The following is a 25690-nucleotide window of genomic DNA, read 5'->3' as shown; positions in this document are numbered from 1 at the left end:
AGCAGATTATTTTCCCCTTAAATCTTTGTCTGAAGGTTTCAATCTATTTTATAGGTAAATTTATAGGTTCTTATTAACCATAATAAAACACAGGATGTGCTGATCCACACTATTCCACAGGGAAAACAACCAGGCCAGGACAACGGGACACGTGTGCAGGAAAACTTGTGGAAGGGGTAGAAAGAAGAGGAAATTTTAGTGCAGGGATTTTTACCAATTATCATGTTAAGAGGAAAAGGTTCCTCCTGTCTTTTCCACCTGGAATTTGCCATGGATTCAGCTACAAAATTTTGCTTTTCAGATGCAACAGATTTTATGTTCTTTCACTGTTTGCTCCCAATTAGCAGGGAATACATTCATCATTTTATGGCCCTATATGAGTAAAATTAATGGTAAAGTTACTCTGAGAGTTGGTTTTGCTTTTATTTAACAAGGTAACCCATTAATTGCTTAAAAATTCAGCAGCCACCACCACTTCAGGGCTTTCTTACCAGGGCCTGCTTGTTTAAAAAGATGGATGGGAATTTATTTTAGCCCTGTCCAGCACAGGGTGTTCATTCTGACAAATCAAGCCCTTCCACCAGTCTCCAGAGAGAAATTCTCTGACATTAAAGAACAATTTCTTCTAGTCATCATAAAATTTTTTTATATTCATTATGAACACATCTAAGATCAATCTGGGGGTAAACACAAGCCCATTCATTTTAAAAGGTTAGTCTTTTTATGTCTATTATATAGATTATACATACACATTTATTATATTGCATATAAATGTCAAGTGTGACCTTTTTCTGCTGTGATCCACAGTTTAGTGGGGCTTGTATAAAAGCACAGCTGTCACATTTATTTTACATCCACATCAAGCTGAATTCCACACAGGGTATATCAGAAATCGCTGCTTTAAGCAAGTTCGAGGCACATTTTTTAAAAAACACGTTAATAGAAATATATTGGTGGAAATAAGGTGAAGCATGTAAGATTTATTGGTACATTATTTGCCAGGACAAAAATGGATGTGCCAAAGGGGCTCTGCATCCCAGGAGGGTTTTTTCAGCCCCTGCCCTTGATCCTCCTTGCAGCAGGGCTTGGGATGCTCTAGGCTGAACATGGGATCATGGAATAACAGGAATATTCAGGTTGGAAAAGACCCCCAAGACTATGGAGTCCCCAGAACTGCCAAGGCCACCCGTGTCCCCAAGTGCCACCCACAGGGATCGTCAATCCCCCAGGGATGGGGTGTCTGTGCAGGATGGTACCAGGCTGGACAACGCTTTCCATGGAGAAATTCTCCTTCATATCCAACCAAACCTTCCCCTTCTCTTGCCCACTCAGGGGATCATCCCCTCACTTTGTGCTGTCACCATCGCAGCTTTTGGTGCTGTGACAGTTTTAGGGTCAGGCACGAGCTATGACCCCCCAATTGTGAGGTGGAATGGGAAAGTGAGAAACCCCACAATGATCTTTGGGGTGGGGATGGAGACTGGAGACCCCCGAGGGGGCCGGGACACGGTTTGGTGACACTGGGGGGTGACAAACAGTGCCTGAGGGTGACACTGCCCAAGGGGGACAGACAGTGACCATGGGACAGACAGACAGTGACCATGGGACAGTGCCCGGGGGTGACAGTGCAGTGCCTGAGGGGGACAGTGACCATGGGATGACGGGCTGTGCCCAGGGAAGGCGGGCGGTGTCCGTGAGGGACAGGCAGAGCCCAGGGTGACGGGCGGTGTCCGTGAGGGACAGACAGAGCCCGGGGGTGACGGGCGGTGTCCGTGAGGGACAGACAGTGCCCAGGGGTGCACTGAGGGCCAGACAATCCCCAGACATGCCACCCGCCCCCAGGTGCCACCGCCCCGCCGGTCGGGGCCGCCCCCCCGCGCGGCTTTCGGCGGCCGCGGGTGTCCGAGAGCCGCGGATCCACGCGGGCTGTGCTTGGCGCGCCCGCCCGCCCCCGGCCAGCGGCGGCGCAGGCGCGGTGCGCACATTCCATGATGGCGGCGCGGGCGGGCGGCGGGCGCTGAGGCGGCGGAGCCCGCGGGGCACACGGTCAGTGCCGGGGGCAGCGCACGGGCACGGCCGGGGGCCGCTCCTCGGGGCTCCATCCCCGGGGTTCGCTGCTCCCCGGGGCGGCGGAGAGCGGCGGTGCCCGGCCGGGGCGCGGTGGGCAGTGCCGGGAGCGGAGCCCCGCGGAGCGGAGGGCGGGGGCGGCTGCAGGGACAGGGGGGACCCGGGGACGGGAAGGGTGTTCTGAGGCGAGGGACAGCCCGGGCTGTGGGGCAGGTTTGGGGGTGGACGTGGCGCGCGGGGCAGGTGGGAGCAGGATCCAAGGGGATCCGATGTCCCGGGACATGGGGTGGGATGGGGTGAGCGGGATGGGATGGGGTGTCCGGATGGCATGGGATGGATGGGGTGCCCGGTGGGTTGGAGTGCCCGCGGCGCTTGGGGTGCCCGGGGTACGGGGCAGGCAGGGTTCGGGGTGTCCGGGATGGGTCCGGGTGCGCTGCCCGATGCAGTGCGGGCATCCCGCAGGAGAGCCGGCGGGTTCGGGGACGGAGATTCTGCGGAGCCGCTCCTGAGGGGACTCGCGGTGCTGGGACGGGGATCGGGCTGAGCCTGCCCGCACGGGGTTAATGCCAGCGGCTCCCGCTCCGCTCCCCAGCGCACAGATCCTCCGTCTCCTCCTTTCCCTCCCCTCTCCTTGTCCCGCTGTTCCGTGGGGCAGGAGAGGCTGCGATGTGCCGTCGTCCCCCCCAGGTCCCCCCTGGCCGCCCCCCCGTGCTCCCTCCCGGCAGCCGTTGCCTGCGAATGCCACGTAGCCTTGTAGTTGTTCCCCTTGGCTGCTCCGCAGCTCCGGTCCCAGACACCTCCCCCGCGTCCTCCTGGGCTCGGGGCAGGGGGAGGTCACTGCTGTCAGCCCCTGCCTGCCTGCTCACCATCTTCTGCCGTCCCCCTTCCCGCTGTGTGCCCCTCTCCGCCGTGGGGCAGCAGCAGCGGGGACCCCACTGCGGCCGCTCGCTGCCCGCTCCTATTTGTGTGTCTCACAAAGGGCTGGGGGCTGCAGCGGCGGGTGCTCCCCTTCGGGGACAGTCTCCAGGGATCCTCTGCCACCTCAGATCTGAGGTGTTTTGTGTGATAATCTCAGAAAACACGGCAATAATGCATTGCTGGCAGGTGTATTTGCTCCCTTCAGCAGCTCGCCCAGCTGGTTTCTGAGTTTCGTTTCTGTTCGAAGCTTCATTGGAATGATGGAAATTTTCTGCAGTTAATCACCGAGGTTTCGTTTTTTGTCCGTTCTGCTGATACTTTGTCTTCTTTTTCTTCTCTGTATCCCTCACTAATTAAATGTTTTCACATTGGCAGCCCTTCCTTGCTTTCCCTATTGCCTGATTGGGAATATTGACACACAGATAAGTTCCCCAACAGCCCGCTCCACGTATGGCTGTGCCCTGTGATTCCTGATGTTTTCCTAATGTATTTATCTTTGCAACACTGGATGCAATAGGGAAATACTGTCTCAGTCACAGATGGAAAGACTGAGGCACCGAAATATTTATGGCCCAAGGTCGCACAGGAAGTATGTGGTGAGGCAGGGAATTGAATCTAGATTTCCTGAGCCTCAGATTAGCATTTGAACCAGGGAAGCATCCTCTCTGTATTTTAAGCCAATAAATTGACCTTGGAGTTAAGATCCAGTGTAGAAGAAAGTGCTTTGTGTTTGCTTCAGTATCTGTAATGAGTAAGAAGCAAAGCCAGAGTTGCTTCCCACACTTGCATTCCTTCCCTTGGTTTATGTAATTTGTGAAAAAGGATAAGGTGGTAAAATGGGAAAGATGTTGACTTTCTCAGGGCTCAGTGTGTGATCATGGGTGTTGAAAAGCAGCCAGCTATTACACTCTCCTCTCATTTCGGGCTTTTTACCTTCCTGTTTCCAAATCTTGGAAAGTTCTGGATAGCTGTTGTTGTCTGGGAATCATTTGTTCTCAGCTGGGATCACACAAATCTCATTTTCTAGAGAGCTGAACTAATTCACTGGATCCCAGATCTCAGTTTGGGATCCTCCATGGGGCAGCCTGTGGATAAACAGGGCTGGGACTGATGGCTCACACACCTCCTGGAGCAAGCTCTTACAAGTTACTCACTCAGCTGGAGCTCAGGATTGTTGCAGCAAGTTTTTGGAAAACTTGGCTCTAGCTGGAATGAAGCAGCACTTTGACAATGCAGTGAAATAATTTCAGCTCTTTGGGCTGGGGATGTGCACAAATACCACCTTTCCCTGCTCTTCTCTTGGGACAGCTGATTTTTGGTGGTGGTTTGATTGTTCATTTTCTTCAGTGGTTTTGAGGGATTGGATGTGAGAATGGTTTAAAACAATAACTCCTGGTGGATTCACCTTGAGAGAGAATAGAGATAACTTTGTCTACACTAATCCATTTCCTGCCACAAGCCTTGATGTCAAACTGCATCTCTCTTTGATGTTGCACTGACACCAAATCTGGATATAAATGTTCTGTATAACTCTTTTCATGACCTTTTGATTGTCATTTTTGGAGGTTGGCATTGGCATCCTGTTAACTGTGGTGCTTGTCCCAGCCCTGCCAACAATTGTCATCTTTTATGGTTATTTTTAGGAAAGGTTTGGTGAGTCCTCAAAACAAAAAAGATATCAAATGGACTATGCAGACAGGAAAAATTCCAGCATTCTGCTCCCATTCTGCCTGGCCTTGGGTGAATTTCATGCAAATTAAAATTTATCTTTTAAGCTTGAAAGAGTGGCATTTTTATTTGGTGACTTGCTATTTCCACAATTGGGAAACTTGTCAGATTTAGAAGGAAATACGTGACTGAGAAGACATTCTTATAATATTGTTCATCAAAGTCAGGAGCTGGTATGAAATATCCTAAGAATTCTTTCCCTACTTCCATATTTTCTTAATTTCCTGTCATGATTTCATTGAATCAGAGAAGAATTTTAAAATTACCTCTGAAAGCAGATGAGAAAACCTCAATATTAGTAATCCTGCAACAGGCAAGTGGCTTGAGGGAAAAAATTACATTTCTCACTTCTAATTTTGGTCTGTCTGAAAGCATCAGGTCTGAGCTCTCAGTGTTTAAACCTGGACTTGCTCAAGGCTCTGGCCTCAAGGCTGGGAATGTGGGAGCAGGAACCTGTGCATTTTTTCACCTGTTTTTAGCACGTTGTCATGAAGCTTCCCAAGGTCAAGATGGTTGGTTTTCAGCTGTTATCTTTGCTGCAAGCCAGACCTTCACTGAAAAGTTTTGGATTCCTGAGTGAGGAGCACACACTGAACTCTTTATTGCATTCTTGAAGAGCTTATTGTAAAAGCAGCGATAATTTATTCTTTCAGTGGTGCTAACACAATCCTTTCTGTGTATTGACCAGCACAGACAGACCACTGGCTCCCAGCCCTTGGGCCCTTTCAATCCTAATGTAAATCTCCCCTTGTTCCCAGGATCTTGATTGATGTGGAAAATGCCTCCTTTTGCCCAAGATTCACTCTGGGGCCTGATGCTTTATATCCAATATTTTTCCAGTGTCTCATTTAAAGTAGCTCAGGAAGAACATTTGTGAGGTTGTAACTTCAGAAGTATCTTTAGGTGATGTCATCAGAGTGACTTGAGGACAATATCACCTTTTTGGTGACAGTGACAATGGATTGATGTGTGGGAGCTTCTCCAGGCAGCCTGAGGAGCCACCAGGACTGAGATTTCTTGGAGACTTCCAGTAAAACTGCAGAACACACTACACCTGCCTGGGCCTTATCTTTAGAGAATTGGGAAGGATTTCTTCCTGGAGAGGGTGACCAGGCATTGGAAGGGGCTGCCCAGGGAGGTTTGGAGTCCCCATCCCTGGAGGTGACACTCAGTGCTCTGGGCTGGTGACACAGAGGGGTCAGGCACAGCTTGGACTTGATTTTGGAGATCTTTTCCAACCTTTATAGTTCTGTGAAAAACAATATTGGGGATTGACTGATCCCTGCAAAAACTTCTGTGTTTGGAGAGCCAAAAGAGGGCTCAGTGTGCAGATATTTTAGGAAGTGTTTTAGTGCTGGATGCAGCTTGAGAAAGGTGATTTTTACATTATTAAATACAACATCTGAAGTGGTTTAACAACTCCTGGAGCTGTTCATTTCCTTCTGCTGGAGCATCTTTAGTGGAGCAGCTCTAGAATAAAGCTATGCTGCACTGTAACAGCAAACTGAGATTGTATTTCCAGCTTTATGTATCCAAATTTATGTCTTTTTATGTCCCTTACCAGAAGGGAAATACGTGCATGAAAATTTAAATTTGGGTATGTTTGGAACCTGATTTTTCTGTCTTTACTGATATGTAGAGAGAAGGTAACTAAATAAATCTATTTATATCCAAAGAGCTCCCCAGTGGAGTTTCCACTGCCTGTCCCCTCCTGCCTCCTGCTCTTTCCATGAACCTCTGGTGTTCCTTGCAGCTTGTTTTTCTTCAGGTTTCATGTTTGCCAAGGCACTAACATGAAAATGTTGGGATTCTTTGCCTGCAGAAAGAAGCTTGAGGACAGCACACGTTTCTCACTCTGCAGCAGGCTCTGGAACATTCACCAGGAGGAATTCCAAGTCAGGAGAGTGACAACGGTAATCACACAGAATTTAGGATTCTCCCTGATTTTATGAAGTGTTTATTTTCTCATTAAGTCTCTAAGTAATACTTTAAGTTGAAATGAATATATTTGACAGAACTTTAAACTTAGGACTCTTTTTTTTTTTCTGGAAGAAAGTTCTGGACAACTTCTTATCAAATGGAAAAAATGAATTAGGGAAGGAAGAACTGATTGAGTTCTTGAGGTAAGAAGAGTTTCAGGTTCTACAGGAACATTATTGATTTTGTAAGGTGACAGCCTTATCTCTACTTTCACATTTCTTACTTTTTCTTCTCCCTTCACCCAGTTAGCTGGATGTTTTCTCTTGAAGAGAATTGCATAATTGGCTTTGGATACAGAAAGTAAATTCTGTTTTTAGCCAAATGCATTTCCTGTGTGGAGAACAGCTGGAGTGAGTGACAGCATTCTGGTAGTGCCTTGGTCACATCCTTTTGTTTTAGTTGGAAATCATGGAACTGGTCAGGTCAGGGAACTGATCTATTGGAAAAGTAAAAAGGAATCTCTCAAAAACTTGGGGAGGAATGTTGGAAAGCAGAACATGATCAGCAAATGGATTTCATACAGGTGATAAAGAAAGAAGTGATAATCATGCTGCATTCCCTGCACCTGTACAGGTGTTTTGGGAGGAAAAGCATTTAACTGGGTTAAATCCAGGTTTATAAATTCAGATGAAGTTTTTTTAATCTGCTGTTCCATGCCCTTATTATTAAATAACTTCAGCATTAATATTTCTTCCATGGGAATCAGTTGCTTTCAGTTCTGCTAAGTGAGGTATTAAAGTGACCACTGATGTGTCACTTGGGTTTGTCACCTGCAGGCACTTGCAGGAGTGAAGGCAGTTTAATGTTTGCATGGGAGGAATTTTATGCTCCTGAAGGACTTGCAAGATGTTCATGTTGGTTTTAAGCAGATTCTGCTTAGAAAAAGCTTTAATCTGGTCACCCAGGTGTGTATTTTTGTCCATTTCAGTGTGAGGGGTGAGAATTATTTAGTGGAACTATTCAGATTTGGAAGATATTATGTAAACAGCCTTTTGGTGTATTGTAAATTGTCATTTTGCTTTTTAATGCCTATTAATAACTTAAATAGATTATCATCCTTAGGTTCTTCAAAGCTGATAATTTCTATTTAGGCAATTACATAAAAATGTGATTGAATCCCAGAACTTCCAGCAGGTTCATTGATCTGCAAATAAGTATCCCAAGCTGAGATACAGAAGTAAATGATTTCAGTGTGTTGCCAGCCATCAGCTGAGCTGTGGCAGTGATTCTGTGCTGGTCACCAGACTGAGGGAAGTGTTCGTGCTCCAGCCTCACTGGGATGAGCTCACACTTGCATTTTCCCTTGAATGTTCCATGAACTACAAAAATGCACATGGTCTGATGCCACGAGACTGCTCAGCTGTGGTAATTACAGTCATTTATTGGTGTGTTTTAGCCCTGGGTTTAAGCAGAACCTGTTCTAACCAGCCTAATTTGACCCAGAGCTCAGCTAAAGTGTTACAGCCCCAACCTCTGGTGTTGTGCAAGGAAAAGTCTTCAGCTGCTGTATCAAAATAATTCCTTCTTGCTCAGAGTTTGCTTAATCTGTTCCAATTTGAAGAAATCCTTTGCTTTTGCTGTGTTTTTCTGCTTGGTGTTGAAGTCCTGGTTTAAGAGGGTTGTTAGATGAGAGATGCTTGTTTGTGCTGCATCCAACACTCTGGTGATTTGCAGATCAAAGCTGGTGGAAAATCAGCCTTTGCCTCCTTAGAGCCTGCAGAAACCTGGGAGCAAACTCCTGTTTGTTCCACCTGTGAAATGCTGATTTCCCTCCTGTTTTGTTGGATTAGTCAGCAGCTGACTGCTCTGAGCTGTCTCATGGTAGGGAGCCTTTCCTGGAAATGGCTTAGTTGCTGTTGGTTCTCATAATCTGCATGATTGCCCTCCCTGAGTCGAGTTTAAAGTAAATAAATTGGTGGAGATGTGGAATGCAAGCATTTGGGGAAGTGCTTTTGGATCACCTCTGTCTCATACCAGTGTGTGTGTCTGCCATCCCATAATGCTCCCCAAATTCATGGAGGTATCACCCAGCTCTGGCACTAAAAAAAGCTCAGTTTTGGTGCTTCCCTGGCTTAATCTCAGGAGGTTTCATCCAGGTTTGGACACATGGCATAGGATAAAGCAGAGCAGCCAAACTCAGGGTGCATTTAAATTCCCCAGTTTTCCTAGTCCTCACTGGAAGATTCTAAAAAAAGCTTTTATAAAACTTTAATATTTATTCCTTGCCATGAGCTGGGTGTTCCTGGCTGGAGGGAGGGACTGGGATGAACAAGGTGCTGTGGAATGATGTGTTCCTGTTGCAGGGAACATGTCTGCACATACAGCAGCCATTCCTTTGGGTTCCTTCCAGATTTTCAAACAGAACTTTTTCCCCTGGAATTTGGTAAATGGGCAGAATTTTTTTATTTTCAAGGGAAAAAATTATCAAAAATTGGCTTCAATTTTACTTTCCACTTCAAGATAAATTTGTCCCATGGAGAATAGCTGTGCTCAGTTCTGCAGATCCTTCTGAATTTCAGAGCCTTAGGAGTGGGTGCAGCTCCCTGTAGGAACTTGCAGTTCCCAGCTGGAAAATTTTGGCACAGTTGGAGACTCTTTTGTTTCATCTGCCCAGCTCTGTGGTACTTCAGGTGGGAATTCCAGCTGCCTTTTTGCTGACCAGTTCAGGTCCAAGAGACAATTCCAGGCACACACAAGGGCTTGTGCTCTGTCTTTTGCCTCTGGGCAGAAGTTTTTTGGGATTTCTTTCCATGGACTGTGCTGTCTGTTATTTCCATAGCTTCTAAGTGATTTAGAGAACCATTTGGATATAGAATTTCCCTAGTATATGGTTAATGTGTAAATAAATTGGTGTCTTTCAAGGCCTAAAAAAACCCCAGAATAATATGGTTTTAAATTCACAGTTTTACACTTGGAAAATCATATTTAAAACAAGTCCATTGTTAGATTGCATTTAATAAAGAATTTTTCATCTGAGCTTTAGATTTTTTACTTTGTGTAGTATTAAGACATCAAAATGAGCACTTGGCTTATTCCAGAAAGTGTCACCTTCGTAACAAGTGGAAAAAAGCTGGTTTTGCATTTAATTATTTTTTCCTTTTTTAATTTTTTTTTTTACATTTTTGAAGCTTTATTTTTGAAGCTGAAATAAGAATGAGGCACCTTAATGGCTCAGTCCTTTGAAGTGCTCAATTTTCTGAACAGGATTGGGATTAGGACAGCAGTAGGACCTTTTAGGAACTCCTGGCTTTTGGTTTATGGGACTGCTCACTTAGGAAGCAGCACACAAATGCTCAGGGCTCAACTCTGCTTTTCTGGCAATGAGAGAAAAGCCATAAAAGAACTAAAACAACGAAGGAAAATATTTATCCAAAAGTTATGTCATGTTTGCATTGTAGAAACTGTTATTGCCAACTTTACAGACCTCTTAAATTAATAATTCTGAGGGCAGGCATGGCCTTAATGTGAGCATAATATTAAATAACAGCTCAAATCAAATTAATGCACTCTGGGCACTGCTTGAGTTTTTCTGTCCAGCTCTTCCCAGTGGAGTTTTTTTGGGAAGAGCAGCAGGAAGTTGTGCTGTGTGTAGGGCTGGAGGGTGGGCAGTGACCTGTCTGTCCCCTGGAATCCTGAGGGATGGAGTTTCAGGCTGGAAAACAATCCTGGAGTGCTGGGGAGTTGCTGGGGGAGGCTGCAGGGGACAATTGTGTGATGGTTTTCCTGGCAAGCTCCATCAGAAACCCGATCCAGAGGGATGAGGGAGGGTGAAAGTTGATCAGATCCTTTGGGGCAGAGCTCCCATGGCATTGGAGCTGCTGTTTCTGGCTGCTTCCAGGGATTTTGGGAAATGAGAGCATCCATCCCAATCCCAATCTTAATCCTCCTCCAGGGAGAATTTCAGGAGAGATGAGCATTAATGCTAAATTAAAAATCCTTCTGTAATTTGGTCAGTGCCAAACACAAACACTTGGAGCAGAGTGTGGAAGCCTTGTCCTGTGTGTGTGGAGCTGGGGTGGAATTTTGTTGAGGTTCTTTTGTTTTCCTGGGATCACAGACCTTGCCTGGGTCAAAGCCACTCCTGGATCAGGCTCTGAATAGTCACAGTATTTGAGCCCATTTCTTAGGCAAATCATGAACATTTTCAGGGAGGCTCTCTCAATACTGAGAATATTTGAGCCCATTTGCTGGGTTAATCAATAGGCACATTTTCAGGCAGGATCTCTCAATATTCAGAATATTTGAGCCCATTTCTTGGGTAAATGATGAGGAATATTTTCAGGCACAAGGTTGTGTTGCCCTCCTGGCTAGAATCCAAACTTCCCACAAGATGCTGTGGCCGAATTCCCTTGGGGGCCATTAGAAATGATTTTCAGGTTTTTAATCAAAACATGGATTTAGTGGGGAACAGATGACTTTTGGAGCAGGGGTGGTCCCTCCAGAGCTCAGGTTCTAACTGAGCTTCTGTTAAATCTCTCCTTGCCTTCATCTTGCTCAAAATAAACCCAGTCCACCCTGCAGGTCTCACGTGTGGTCCTGGGGCACAAACTATTTTAGGGCTGGGATGGCACCTTCAGCACTTTGTTAATGCTGTTTATTGGAAAAATTTGGGGGGGAGAGGGCAGCTTGGGTCTTATTTCCCCAATTTTTCTTGCTGTAGAGTTGTGGGGGCATATCTTGGGTTTTTAAGAATCATAATTAAGGTTGGATCTTTCTCACAAGGTTATTCCTTAGCCTGAGGTTGGGGATGCCGTAGGGATGCTCTGTGGTTGTTGTTCTTTTTAACAGCCTTTGGAGATGAGTGATGGAAAATTGAACTGACAGAGTAAAATACTCAGAGCTTCAGTTTGCAGGAGATCTGGATTGGAAGGCATGGCAGTAACAAATAATGTTCTTTATCAGAGAATATGGGGCTTTCCCCCTGCTCAGAAAAAATATATTTGCTGTACTTTTATATGTTCTATAACATTTATAATACTGATTTGTAATTCTGTCAGTATAAAAAGGTGTAAGTAAAGAATTTAGATGTTTATACAATACTGCTTTTAGTAAAGAGCAATATTAGAGTAGTTTATTTCCTGCAATAAATGAAAATTTAGGATCAGGCTGGCAGGTTGCATAAGGCACTGAACCTGGAAATCAGGAAGTCTCTGCTGAATTTCAGGCTCTCCTTCCTGGACACATTGTTCTTTCTAACTCAGGCATGGTGTATTTTTTAAAAAATAAAGTCTCCATTTAAGTAATAAGCTCCTTGGAATAGGAGCTTTCTCATCTTAAATCCAGCATTTGCTGTAATGAAAATCCAGCCTTTGGGACAGCTTCTGTCTGGGGTTATAAACTTATTTTTCACTGTTTATGAAATCTGTTTGGTTTCTTCTCTGGACAGTGGAATGGAGCTGATCCATGTCTGTCTGCAGTGTTCTTCCCATTTAATCTGTGTGAGATCTTTCTGGAGAGATATTTTTAATATAATAGGAAAATATTTAAATATGAGACAACAGGAACTTTGAAACTTGGTAAATCCATAATACTGCAACACATTTTCACTGTAGATCATCTCACAGTAGATAACATGACTAAAGTATACAATTCCAATGAAAAAAAATATTTTTTTAGTTCATTAAATTTTTCTCTTTTTTATATATTACAATTAAGAAATGCATAACCTTTTTATTCTTATATATGCTGCAGTAAATACTGACAAATTCATTGTCAGTGCCTAAAGACAAGCACATCTGTAAACTGCAGGTTGTAAATCAGTACTGACTGCTCCAAAAACTTGACAAAACAGGAATGATGTGTTTATCCAGGAAGATTCTTCTGGTGAGAACCTTTCTTCCAGATATTGCTGTGACAGTTGTGAAGTTATTTCTCCTGTGTCATTCAAGTGGAAGTGACAGAGCTGAACATTGGAAATGGCTGAAGGATTTTGGCTGGACAGGAGAGGCCAAAGCTGGAGCCATACAAAGCTGGAACTTTACAAAGCTGGGCCTTACAAAGCTGGAACCTTGCAGAGCTCAGCATTTTTACTGTGGCAGGAAGTGAGCTCAGGCCCAGGCACTGTGGATGGGAATTGTTTGCTGGAAGGGCAGTCCTGGAGTTTTTCTGTTTTTCTCAGAAGCCTTTGTAGGGTGAGAGTATCCCTGGAAAATGTTGCTGCTTTTTGACCATGAGATTGTTGAATTAGTCCAGAATTAATCCATTTTTACAATATGGATTTGGTTTATTTTGTTTAAAATATGTTTTGTTGGGAAAAATTAGTGTATTGCAGCTTTTTAGATGTTGAATAATCTCTGAAAACAAAAGCTCAAGCTATTTAACTTGGAAATGTGTTATCCACTAGCACTTCTTCCAGCTTCAGGTTTGTTGCTGAGATGATTAATGCCAATTTTTTTTTTTTTTGTAGCTCTGTGGGCTGAATTCATCCCTCAGCTCAGCCCAGGTTTGGGAATGACCTTTAGCTGGTGTGTCATAGAAACCACTGCAAAAAAATGAATCAGGCAAGAAGTGCCCTTACAAAATGTAACCTTTCTAAAATCTAATCTGTTTAATTCCATACTGAGTCAAAAATCTCCAGGACAGGGTGACAAAGCTCTAGAGACACCTCTACAAGTTCTGCTATTGATTCATATTTAATGAGTCACTGAACTTCAGTTTATTCCTATAAGTTACCAAATTTGCCTGATCTTTAATGCTTCCAGATAGGATTTTTCTTGCTTATTTTTAGTCTAGAATTTAAGATTTAGTGTATTAGCTCATCTTTAATGTCAGTTCAGCTTGTGAATTCCCAGGACTGTACTTTTTTCCCTTTTTTTTTTTTTTTTTTTTTTTTCCCTGACCACTTGAATAGTTCCTGGGGATGACAAATCCCCCACTGCCAAGAACAGACCATGGCAAAAGCAGTTTGAGCTGCTCTTCCTGAGATTTGCTGGAATAAAGTGACTTTAGGGACCAAGCAGCTCTTTGATGCACTGTCCCTATGGGTGGGTCCATGAGCAACCCCCCCAGCTGGGTTTGCCTCTCCAAGCTGACTTGGTTTGGGGTAAATCCAAGGCTTTAGAGGAAGCCTGAAATCACTGACAGAGTTTTAGGGATGTTGTGAAACTTGGGAGTGTTGGAGGAGAGGCTGGACATGCCTGGCCCCAGAGCCCTCTGATTCCAGGGCTCATTCCCAGCGTGGGCAGGAGGAAGGGGGGAATTCTGCCCTGCTCAGGTGAGACCCCACCTGCAGAGCCTGGGCTCCCAGCACAGGAAGGACCTGGAGCTGCTGGAGAGAGTCCAGAGGAGGCCCCAGAGCTGCTCCAAGGGCTGGAGCCCCTCTGGAGCCAGGCTGGGGGTGCTCACCTGGAGAAGAAAAGGCTCCAGGGCAACCCCAGAGCCCCTTCCAGTGCCCAGAGGGACTCCAGGAGAGCTGGAGAGGGAACTTGGGACAAGGGATGGAGGGACAGGACACAGGGAATGGCTTCCCACTGCCAGAGGGCTGGGTGAGATGGGATATTGGGAAGGAATTCCCAATGTGAGTGTGGTAAAACCCTGGCACAGAGTGCCCAGAGAAGCTGTGGCTACCCCTGGATCTCTGGAAGAGTCCAAGGCCAGTTTGGAGCAACCTGGGATAGGGAAAGGTGTCCCTGCCCATGGCAGGGGTGGCACTGGATGGGCTTTAAGGTCCCTTTTAACCCAAACCCTGCTGGCATTCCATGATGCTGAGTGTGGATGCAGGTGGATCCTGGAATCTCCTCTGTGCCCCTGTGCTGATTGGCCTCCACCTTTCCCTGGGGAGCAGGACTGGATTCCCTGCTGCAGCCCAGCTGTGGGAGGGTGTTGGGAAATGGCTTTTCAAGATAGAGCTCTGTCTTTGTTTTGTTCTGCAGGAAATTGTGCTGAGCATGTAATAACTTTTCAGGAATTCTCTTTTTATTTACCCAAATACCACCTACTTCCTCGAGTGGAATTGAGACTCTGGGGAGGTGAATCCATGGATATATTTCCCTGGAAAAGTTTTACCTGTTCAAGTGAAGAGTCCCACATTCATTGACTGTGTTCCCTTGGAGGGCTGAGTGGTTTTGATGCTCTTATCAGTGTTTTCAAGGAATGAAGCAGTGCTCAAAACCCAAAATAACTTGTTTTTTTCCAATTTATTAGGACATCCCTCTTTGTCCTCAGTGTTCTGCTACTTGCAGCCACCCCAGCCCAGCTGTACAAGGAACTATCAATGTTCTGAGTCAGGTGAAACTGCCCCAAAACTTCTTTAGATGGTTTTGTTCCTGTCAATACTTCTGTTTTCTCTGACCATATGGCCATTTCTACAAAATTGGCTATTTTTGGCTATTTTATCATTAACAGTTCAAAAACAATTATTTCCTGATACTCTTAAGTACTAAATTCTTCCTCAGAAAAATGAAGTTACAGCACTAAGCAAGCAGAAAGTGTGTGGAGGTGTCAATATAAATTAAATCCTCAGTGTAATTAGGCAGGAGAAGAAGAGTTCTAAAAACCATGGGGATGTTGGGGCTCTGCTCTACAATTTGTCCTAAAGAGAGAATTAAATTCAGCCAAGGCAGGGGATGAGCAGAGAAACTCTGAACCTTTATTTGAAGTTGCAGAGGATGAGCAGAGAGACTCTGAACCTTTATTTAAAGCTGCAGAGGATAATCACAGAAACTGAACCTTTATTTAAAGCTGCAGGTGCCTTTGGGCCCTGTTTCAGAACACATTTTTCTGCAGCTGCTTATTTGGGGTTATTAAATTTCAATGCAGATGGAGTTGCCTTTTGGTAAAGGGGTTTCCCCTTTATTTTAAGTACTAATTTCTGTTTTCTTTGAGACTCAAGAAATTCATATACATGTATAAAATAAAGAATTTTCATTTTGCCTGTGTATAGTGAATTCCTGTTATGGCTCTTAAGGCTTAGATCCAACCTCAAAAAATGGGAGAGGTGTAGAGGAAGAAACTTTTGCCTGAATTTTACTGTTCCAGGCAGAGGTTTTTAAGTGGAATAGTTAAAATTTGCATCCTTGGCAGAGGCAATTCCAAACCTGACAAAAAGGAGATTATTTTATTCAGGAAATAAATACCATGCTAAGGCAGTTCAGTGTATTTATTAAGTGTATTTAGGCCAAATCTGATGCAAATTTGATCTTTGAGGTCCTTTCCAGCCCTTGTACCTTGCAGTGAAATTTGGCTTCTTAAAACTGTTACTGGAGCAGCCCTGGGAAAGAATTTTCTTGTGAAAGGAGCTGGGTTTTGGGAAGCCTTGAGGAGTTTGTTTTGCTGGATCTTGTGTGATTGTATCTCTGATTTTGAGATGTTTTTGCAAAGGAGGAATGGGGGTTTTATCAGTGGATTCCACCAGCTCCTTTGCTTTGTCTCAATAACAGGAAAAACCTTTGTAATCTCAGCTTTCTTACAGATATTTCTGTACAAAACCAGTGAAACCCAGAAGAAATTATATTAATTATATTATATTTCTCCTGCTGTTGCTAATCTGCTGGAAATGCAGTCCCACAGGTGCTGAATTAATCAGTTTTCATATTTTTCTTCCCCAAATATTGTCCTTTCTGTGCTGCTGGTGGAGAACTGAAGGAGGATTTGACACTTTCAAGCAGCCTGACTTGGTTCATTCACAGATTTAGGGGGGTGGTTTGTGGTTTGCTTTTTATTTTTAAAGAATTGGACTTTCCTAACCACATTTTGCCTTCTGGTTTATGGGAGGTAATGGGAAAGGAGAAGGAAGTGTCAGCATTTCCTGTATCCTGTTATCTTGTGCTTTTTATGGATGTTGGATTAACTATACACTGAAAATTCCCTACCATTGGGAGCTTGCAGCTTGACTTGCTCTAATTACTATAATTAATTTGTATCATGTGTATTTTGACTTGCTCTAATTACAGATTATTCCCTGGAAGCTCTGCAGCACTTTTCCATTCACATTTCCCCATGGTTCTCAGTCCAAAATTTTGGGACAAAGCAGGATTTTGTGTTGTCTTAAGCTTTGTTGTCACCCTGGTAGATTTTGTATTGGAGAAATTGCACAGTTTGGGGTTTTTTTTGATCATCATTAAAATGTAAATGTGGTGTGTGCATTATTTAGCCTAAAGCTTGGGGTCTGGAGTGGAAGCAGTTTAAGAATTTGAAGTGCAAATTTAGGAATAAATTGCTGTATAAATGTAAATTCCTCTACTGTGTAATTGCTTCACTGAGGTACCAATTCCAGCACTCGTGGCTGAATATTCCTGATAATTAAAGGGGAGAATTTTGGGAAAAAGACATTTATTGCTGCCATGAAAGGAGTTAAAAGTGAAAATCAGGATAACATTAGGCTGTCTGGGTGCACTGGGAATATTCTGAGTTGGCAGAGCTGAGTTTGTCAAACAAACAGAGAATGATTTAAGGAAGGGAGAGCCAGATCTGACCTCATCCCTGGTTTTTTTTTTTGGAGCAGGTGGAGGTGAGCAGGTGTCCATGAGTGATCCCAAGAAATGATGGCTGAGCAGCCGCCCCCCCTGGAAGCCACACCCCTGCTGAATGAAGTGCCACTTCTACCTCACATGGTCAATGGGGACAGCATCCAGCAGGCAAGTCAGCCCTCAACTGGGAGCACTGGGAACACTGGGATGGTGGCTCTACAAAAACCAGGCAGCTCTGCCACTGATCTGCAGAGCTGGGGAAGGATCTGCTTGTGAGCACTGATGTCAGGAGTTAAACAGAAATGGAGATCAGAAAAAAGAAATCATTCAGCTCCCAGCCAGTGGACAGGTGTGCAAAAAAGGGCTTTAAAATGGAGCTGCAAACTCCAAACATCAAAGGAAAAATGAGGGGGTTAATAAAGGTTTTGAAATTCCTGTGAAGTAATGAATAAAGATTGGCAAGGGATTGCAGAGGAAATCTATTCCAGGAAAATGAAAGGAAAGACCTTGGCTTCCTGGTTTTAAGTGTCTTCATTAATAATTACAGTGCACTGGTGAAACCTGAGTGTATTTGGGTGAAACTTTAGAGCTTTATTGGGCACAACCCTTCAGAAGTCCCTGGTAGGATTAGAAACACAGGTAAAAGTGGCAGCAGAACAGTTTTGAAGCCCATGTATGTGTAAATTGTCAGTAAATGTGAATTTAGTGTTTGGCAGAAATCTGAGTGCTTTTCTACTACAAATACTGGGAGCTCTTCTTCATAAATGCTGAAAGTTTAGATGAGATCTCCTTTAATTTGTCATTGTTGCAGATAAGAAGGAGAAACTTGTGTTGTTTCAGTTGTATACTTGGAGAAATGGGCATTAGTAAAGAAAAAAGTTCCTTTCTGCCTCAGACCCTGGAGGTGGAAGCACAGTGAGTGTGTCTGGAAATGAGCAAAGTCTCCAAGATATTTCTGAAGTTCTGGCAGTAGAAGGTGAAATTTCAGCCCTGCCCAGTTGGCAGGTGGCTCTGGTGGTTCTGGTTTCATGAGGAAAAGAGATCAAGTAAATTTAATTGGCCCCTGTCCCCAGAGCTGTGTGTGTGGGACAGGGAGCTGACACACACACTGACATTTTTAGGACCTAGAGGAGACTTTGCAATCAGGTGAGATTAAAAAAAAAAAAAAAAAAAAAAAAAAAAAAAGAAAAATAATAAGACTTATATTGTGGAGATGCATTTGAAGAGCAGATTTGAAGTTTAAATAGAATATTTTTTAATGCAGAGGATTTTTAATCATTTCACTGCCAGTGCTGTGGAGGATAGAGATGGGCTAATTATTAATTACTGTAGAATGATTTGTTTCTAGAAATCAAACCTATGTGTTTGAGCAATTCTAGTTAATCCATTAATTCCATTTCACTTAAAGCACAAGCTGGAAGTTTTCTGGATCCCAAGTTTGTGAATGGGGGTAAAGGCAGAGCTGTGGCTGACCCCAGCCCTGAGGGGTGCTCAGGAGGTGTTGGCAGCCCCTGGGCTCAGCACTCCCTGTGTCTCACTTGGCTCAGATCCTCCCCTCAGCAACACTCCAGCTTCCTGGAAATTTTCCTTGTTGGAAGGTGCCTGGGATTGCATTTGCTTCATTAATTCCAGTGAGTCACTGCTCTAAGACATGGCCTGTGCATTCCTGGCATTCCAGGCTCCCGACTGCTGCAGCCCTGCCATTGCAGCACTCACTGGGATCCTTCTCTCAGTGTTCCTGAGCTCAGTCTGAGTGCTGCACTTCATGGAAGCCTGTTCTGAAAATGTGCCACCCTCAGAGGCTCTGAATCTCTCAAACAATCCCTTTCTTGCCTCTGAGTTTTGCCCTCAAAGATGAGCCTTTTCCTGAGGTCACTCCCTGCCTGTGGAGCCCTGGATCCACAGCAAATCTTTTTCCTGTTTCATGTGCTCTGGAAAATCCCCAGCCCATTATTGTCAGTTTTCTTTAAACAATTAACACCACTTCTCTCCCTTTAGCCCAAGAAATTTATTAACTTTGAAGTCATGCATTTGCTTGCATTCTGAAGTGACAAATCTGCTTAAAATTCATTATTAATGCAAAGTATGCCACATTTAAAGGCATTCTCTGCCATCTCTCCCTCTCCTGGAACCATAATAAATATTACTGAGTGTCTAAATGGCCTTTTCAGGGATTTTGGTGGCTCATTTATATCCAGAAACAACTCATCCACCCAAAGTAAAATTCTGTACAAGCAGCATCAATTCTCCCTTACAAGGGAGGTTATGAAAAATAAAATCAAAGATTGATACACCAATATGCAGAAGCTGCAAAAACAGCATTAAAGTAGCATTTATCATTTATCTTTGGAGTCTGTAGTGATGAGAACAGTGAAACTGGTGCCTGGGGAGCTCCAGCACTGAAAATGTGACAGCACAGAAAAATTCATTCATTAATGTCATGTGTAGCTCTTTTTACCAGGAATTAAATGACCAGGTGATTTCTTCAGGTCCCATCTACCTGCTACAAATGTCATTCCATGAATAGTACAAAACTACTTGATAAAAATTGAATGGAAGAAAATTACACTGATTTTCACAGCTGCTTTGACAAATACATTTTATTTCAATTTTTACATTAGCACCAGCTGTCACCAGGGTGGAATTTTAATTGTGTGCCTGCAGTTCTTACCTGGCCATTCCCTTTGTATTAACCAGAGAAAAAATACAAGGATTTTATGTCAAAGTAGGAAGAAATATTTTCATTCTACCCATCACTGTAACCATTTTCCTTTTTTACTCCAAGGTTGCCAGAGCTCTGTTGCTGTTTGTCTCTAAAGAGAAGAAATTTATCCCAGAGGATTTCTGAAATTTAAAAAGCCTCCAACCCCTGTATTGTGTTTTGTTTCCTGCAGGTGATTCTTGTCCAGGTAAACCCAGGTGAAACATTTACAATTACAACTGAAGATGGACACATTCAGTGCATTCAAGGTAAAGGCAAGCTCAAGTCCTGAATCCAAATATTTTGGTTCTAGGCTTATCCCACTGTCCCACTCTTTCGTTTTTTTTTTTGTGATGGGTTTCCTGCACTGGAATAAATCAGATTTTTCAGTCTGTGTCCAAGCACAAATGAGGCAGCACTGGGCAGCTGCCAGGATTCCCTGCATCCTGCAGGTTTTCATTCCCAAAAGATGGGCTTGCAGTGATCCTTGACTGAGTGTCTTCCCAGGATCTGAACACATGTTTTCTATGGCAATTAATCCACAATAATTTAAAGAACTTTACTCGGCACTGGGACCTCCCTGTGCTGTGAGGTGGGGGAATCATTGCTCCACTCTGTGCCTGCAAATTCCTTTTTACCTTCTGGTAAGTGACAGAAAATCCGAGTCAGGGCAAAATATCTCCTGTAAAGTCAAATTGAATTTATCAGTATTTCCATTTTTGGAGTATTTGTCACCATTTTACATGATATTATATAAAAAATGTCCATTCTGCTATCATCAAATTCCCTACAGGAATACTTCCCTTGAGCTTAACATAAAAAATAATTTTTTTTTAAGTTCCTACATCATCTTTACACCAATACCTGCATTTGCCTTCATTATTACAAACTTTAGTTGTCACAAATCAAGAACTAAAATTATTTATACAGATTTTTGTGCAATTAAAAAGACACAGTTGGTCAGAGCATGATGATTGGGATAAAGCCAATAATCAAACAGAGAATGGGATTCAATTCCTGATGTTTCAGACTGCAGGGTGAGCTCCTACCTTTGGAAAAAGGTGTTTCCAGATGGGAAAAGCCTTGGTTGTTAAAAAGTGGCCCCTTGTCCTGTGCAGGTCCAGCACATGTCCCCATGATGTCACCAAATGGTTCCATGCCACCGATTTTTGTGCCTCCTGGTTACGTATCTCAGGTACATTTATTTCTCCTTCTCTTGCACTGTGGTTTTGGGGGAAATTATAATAATGTTTTTATTATTTATTGGTGATTTTAGCTGTGAAAAAAAAAAAATTTTCCATTGACTTACCAACTGTTTGACTTTCTTGTGGGCTCTGTCCCCTCTGTTAGCAAAGCCTGATCCAGTTTCCAGGATTTTTTTAATCCTGCTCCCAGCAGTTAAAGATACTTTTAGTAACAAGGACAGCTCTGAATTGACTGTCTGAGCTCCATGAACAGGATCCAGATGTTTGTTTTTCATCAGTCCTGTTGGCAGGGTGAAGCTGGGTCATGTGAACAGTTCCAACTGGCTGCAGGTTTTCTGTTTTTATATAAAAATATATCAGAATTTTCAGTGCCCCTTTCTTTACCAGCTCTGATCTCCTGAAATTCCAGCTGGAGCAGAGTGTGCTGGTGATGCAAACACTGATTCCAGTGATGTGTTTGGGAAATGAGCAGGGCTCTGGGCTCTCCCAGCTTTGCTTTTCCACTCCCATGGATTTTCCACTCCTGGGTGTTGTTCAGGTCAGACCTTTGTGTTGTTACCAGAGATACTCCCAGTTCCCAGGTTGATTTATTTCTAAATTAATATGTTTTAAAAGGAAATAATTAAAACCAAATGTGAAAACAGAACTCACATTGTAGTAATGTTGAAAATCAGGAGTGTTCTGAAGAGATTTGAAACCTGTAACTGAGTTCTTGGGTTCTCCAGGCAGTTTCTTTGTGCACACAGCTGCATTTTGGGCTTCTGCTGTTCTTCAGCTCTGCAGACCTTGAGGAAAGATTTCCCCAGACAATTTCTGATGCCTGTGAAATTAATCCCTTGGTGCAAACAGTGGGCAAAGCCCTGGCAGCACTGAGCTGCTCAGCCTGAAAACCACATTTATTTGTTCTGTTTGCTGTCACCTGAAACCAGCAGGGTTGGGTTGTTTTCCCTGGGTTGTTGTGACAGGGATTGACAAGTTGGAAAGCAGCTTTAAATCAGAGCTTGGGTTACCTGGACTGTTCTTGTCAGATGAGGTGATAACTTTGTGTTCCCAGTGTCTGGAGGAGCCCAGGCTGGTTCTCTTGGATTCTGCCAAAGTGGAGTGAAATAATTCAGGAGTGAACAGGTTGTGGACTCCCATCCTTAGAAGTGTTCCAGGACAGGCTGGATGGGGCTTGGAGCAGCCTGTTCTGTGGAAGTGTCCCTGCCCTTGGCAGGGGTGGGATGAGATGAAGTTTAAGGTCTTTTTCTATCTAAACCATTCTGGGATTCTGTGACTGTTCAGCACTGTGGTGTGAGTGACTGCCTCAAACTCTGCTTTATCCCAGCAGTACCTGCCTGGTTTCCAAACCCTTGCCTGTCAGCTGCTGACCCAGAGCAGAGAAATTCCTTGTTAAAAGTACAGTATTTTAGGGGACTGTCTCTGCACTCACAGTGGCTTTCTCCCATTTCCCAACAGGTGGTGGAAGAAAATGGAGTTCGCAGAGTGGTGGTGGTGCCCCACTCGGGGGAATTCCATCCTTCCATGCATCCCCCTCCTCCCCCTCCTCCCCCCCACGTGCCCCATTACATGCACCACCCCCATGCCCTGCTCCCACCCCCTCCTCACCCCGTGTTCCCCGCCGTGCCTGGCACAGGAGAGCTCCCACCCCAGTTCATGCACCAGCACCCACCACCACACGTGTTCCAGGAGCAAGGTGAGAGCCCCAGTGTCCCATTCCATGCTGACATTGCCACTTCATTATTGGCTATTTTCTTTTTTCTTTTGTTTTTTGCTTAGAGTTAGTATTAAAGCTCCAGAGATGGATTTTCCTGTTTGGACTTGTTGCTTCTAGCTAGCAAGCTAAAAGTGAGAAAATGTATCTAGCTAGTTCAATTAAAAGCTAACATCTATATTAAATGTATCTAGCTAATTCAATTAAAAGCTAACATCTATATTAAATGTATCTAGCTAGTTCAATTAAAAGCTAACATCTATATTACTTCCACTTTTGACCTAATAACGAAATACTTGTGATGGGATTTTTTATCTAATTAAGAATTATTATTTGAAATTATGAAGAAGGAACAAGAAGGAAGAAAAGAGGCAAAGCTTAAGAACTTCTGTCTTGTCCTATACTTATATTTTAAAAACTCCAAATTTCAAACCCTTACACACTTCTATTCAACTGCACACCAGTGATTTTAACTTCATCACTCAAATTTGGAATCATTCTCCAAGGCCTCAAGTCAAAAGCAGTGTTCTCCTTAGGTTCAGTGTCAGAAAGCACAGAAAATTCAAAACTTTGAGTCCCAACACTCCAGGGTTCCTGTTACTAACTTAGACCCCCACTGTGGGTCAGGTACTCACCAGTGGTTGTGTATCCTCTGAATTTTTTGTTTGAATTTTTTGTTTTCAAGGAATGATCCACATTTGTACTTGAGAAATGTTGTCTTTTCCATGCATCCCTGCTTTTGCAGCTGTAAATCCCACAGTAGTGACTCCTAAAACTCCTTTACCTAGAACTCTGCCCACTGAGTTTTGTCACAGCCTTGGTGTGAAGTTTATTGAAAATCAACTTAATTTGATACATTCATGTATTTTATATGACTGAAAAGTGAATAAAAACAACCCAGAAAATGTCATTATCCTTAGTGAAGGGTGAAGGGCAGACTCACTCTAAAAACTGAATGAAGCAATAAATCAGTGAAGAACTAGAGTTATGTTGAATTAAACCAAGCTCTAATCCTTATTTTATGTAATAATTTTATATAATCAAGACTTAAAACAGAAATTATACTTAGTAAGACTATTCATTGTCTCTCAAGCTTAAATGGGTAATTATGTATTTTGGCTCAATCTAGGGTAAAACAACATTCAGGCTGTGTTGGAAAAATTCAGTTTGAGTCCTAAATTTGATTAATTTTTTGCAAATGTATCTGTAGCAAGGAAGAAAGGCAGCTGTAAAGCAGGATCTGGAGCTGACAGGAGAAAGGCTAAAAAAATTCAGTTTAAAAAGACCCCAAACTCCAAAATCCCTGCACAAAGCACAGGGAAGTTCCAGGGGCTTGGATTTAGTGATTTTTCCAGCTTGTAGATTCAGATGTCAAATGAATAATTTAGAACAAGGAAATAATTTCTCCCTTCTTTGCAGAACCTCGTTCCCATGGAAGGACAAACTTCATCCAGAGGGACGAGAGGAGTCTCAAAATGCCAGAACACCTCAAGAAGAGACTAAAGGACAGACAAGCCAGTGGTCACACCAACAATAAACTGAACAGCCCTCCCTCCTCACCACATAAAGTCCTTAATTCTTCCAATGCCACAATTCCCAATGGGAATGGAAAGGGCCAGCAAGGGGCAGTTGGAGCACTAAAGCAGAAGCAGATAGGAAAAACAAAGGGCAGTCCAGAGGCAGAGATGGGAGGTAGGTGGCATGGACAGGGGAAATCTCAGTTCTTTTTTTATTTTCTATAAATTCATTGCAAAGCAGGTTCTGAAAAAGCTGAATTTATAAATTTGTTTGGTTCTTCAGGATTAGACTGAGCCTGAAATCCATTATGGTGAGATTTTTTTTGTCTAGGAATCATTGAAATATCAAGCTTTTTCATTTGATATTTATCAAATAAGGTCTTCAGGAAGAAGTCTCTTAAACCTTTAAGAAATACTAAAATGTGAGCAGTTGTAGAGGCTGCTGTTTAATTAGTTGTAATTTCAGCTTGGCTACTAAAAACCTTGTGCAGTGTCATTGTCTTTGCTTTGCTTTGTGACAGTGTCAGGCTTCTTCCAAACTGGGAATGTTTTGCCATAGAAATTCCAGGAAAACACATAAGGCAGAGATAAGATCTTATTGTCATTTTTTTTAACACCTCTCATTTTTGGAGGACTGTTTTTGTGTTGTCAAAGAAAACCTATTTCTGCTCCATTTAGGAAAAGATCCCCTTTGTGCAGGATGTACTAAAAGGGTTTTTGTGCCACTGTTGGTTTTGGATAGTTGGTGTTCCTGCCCCTCACACAGCCAAAACAAACAGGGGAAATGAACTTTGCACAATAAGAACCATTGTTCAAGTCCTAATGAGGCCAACTCCATCTCGTGGTGGCCTTTTGGTAACAGCCTGGGTTGCTCTCAGGCTTTGGGATAATCTGGTTTGTGTTTAAATTGCAGAATCTGACACAGAATCCAGGAAATGTGATACTCACTTGAGCATTGGCAAGCCAGTTGTAAGTATTAGCCTTAAATTCCATTATTTTCTGGGCCTGTGCTTCCTATAAAATCACTTGTGTTTTATCAATCCCTTTTTCTTTGTTCTTAATGGTTTAATTTTTTTAATAGAGAAGATAAATACAGTTTAGTTGGCAGAGTTTATAGCTGGGAAAGGGCAGCCATGCTGGAAACTCACTATTTCTCAGTTTGCCAGCCTGTAATCCCAGAATATTCCACTGTTGCAGTTTTCCAGTGTATGTGAGGGCTTTACCTTACAAACCAGGGACCTGCTAAACTCTTGGAAGTTTGTCCACTCTTGGAAACATCCTTTGCTCAGCAGAGAGGATTTGGGAGTGTTGAGGATAAAATTTACACAAATAGATCCTCTTTTGATGTTATATTGAAAAACTGGAGCAAATATTTGAGTATTTAGAGACTTATTTAGGAAGGTGGAGTCTGGTGAGGGTAATTAAAATGTCTGTGTTTGATCTTGAGCAAATTT

At 43.3% G+C, this 25690-nt stretch overlaps 1 protein-coding gene across 1 annotated transcript in view; it reads left to right on the top strand.

The window, feature by feature from the left end:
- Positions 1–1948: 1948 nt before the first annotated feature.
- Positions 1949–25690, top strand: part of LOC130253182 (fibronectin type-III domain-containing protein 3a-like) — a 39062-nt gene continuing 15320 nt past the window's right edge. Inside the window, exons 1-8 of the mRNA XM_056491521.1 lie at positions 1949–2046; positions 6536–6626; positions 17135–17267; positions 19994–20069; positions 20919–20995; positions 22464–22701; positions 24139–24411; positions 25150–25205. Coding sequence (XP_056347496.1) covers positions 17172–17267; positions 19994–20069; positions 20919–20995; positions 22464–22701; positions 24139–24411; positions 25150–25205 — 816 coding nt within the window. The 5' untranslated portion in view covers positions 1949–2046; positions 6536–6626; positions 17135–17171. The remainder of the gene's footprint in view (positions 2047–6535; positions 6627–17134; positions 17268–19993; positions 20070–20918; positions 20996–22463; positions 22702–24138; positions 24412–25149; positions 25206–25690) is intronic.

The sequence above is a fragment of the Oenanthe melanoleuca genome, chromosome 4A (assembly GCF_029582105.1).
Source record: "Oenanthe melanoleuca isolate GR-GAL-2019-014 chromosome 4A, OMel1.0, whole genome shotgun sequence".
Classification (NCBI taxonomy): Eukaryota; Metazoa; Chordata; class Aves; order Passeriformes; family Muscicapidae; genus Oenanthe; species Oenanthe melanoleuca.
Note: the sequence above shows the minus strand (reverse complement) of the source record. Positions and strands in the feature narration are given on the sequence as shown.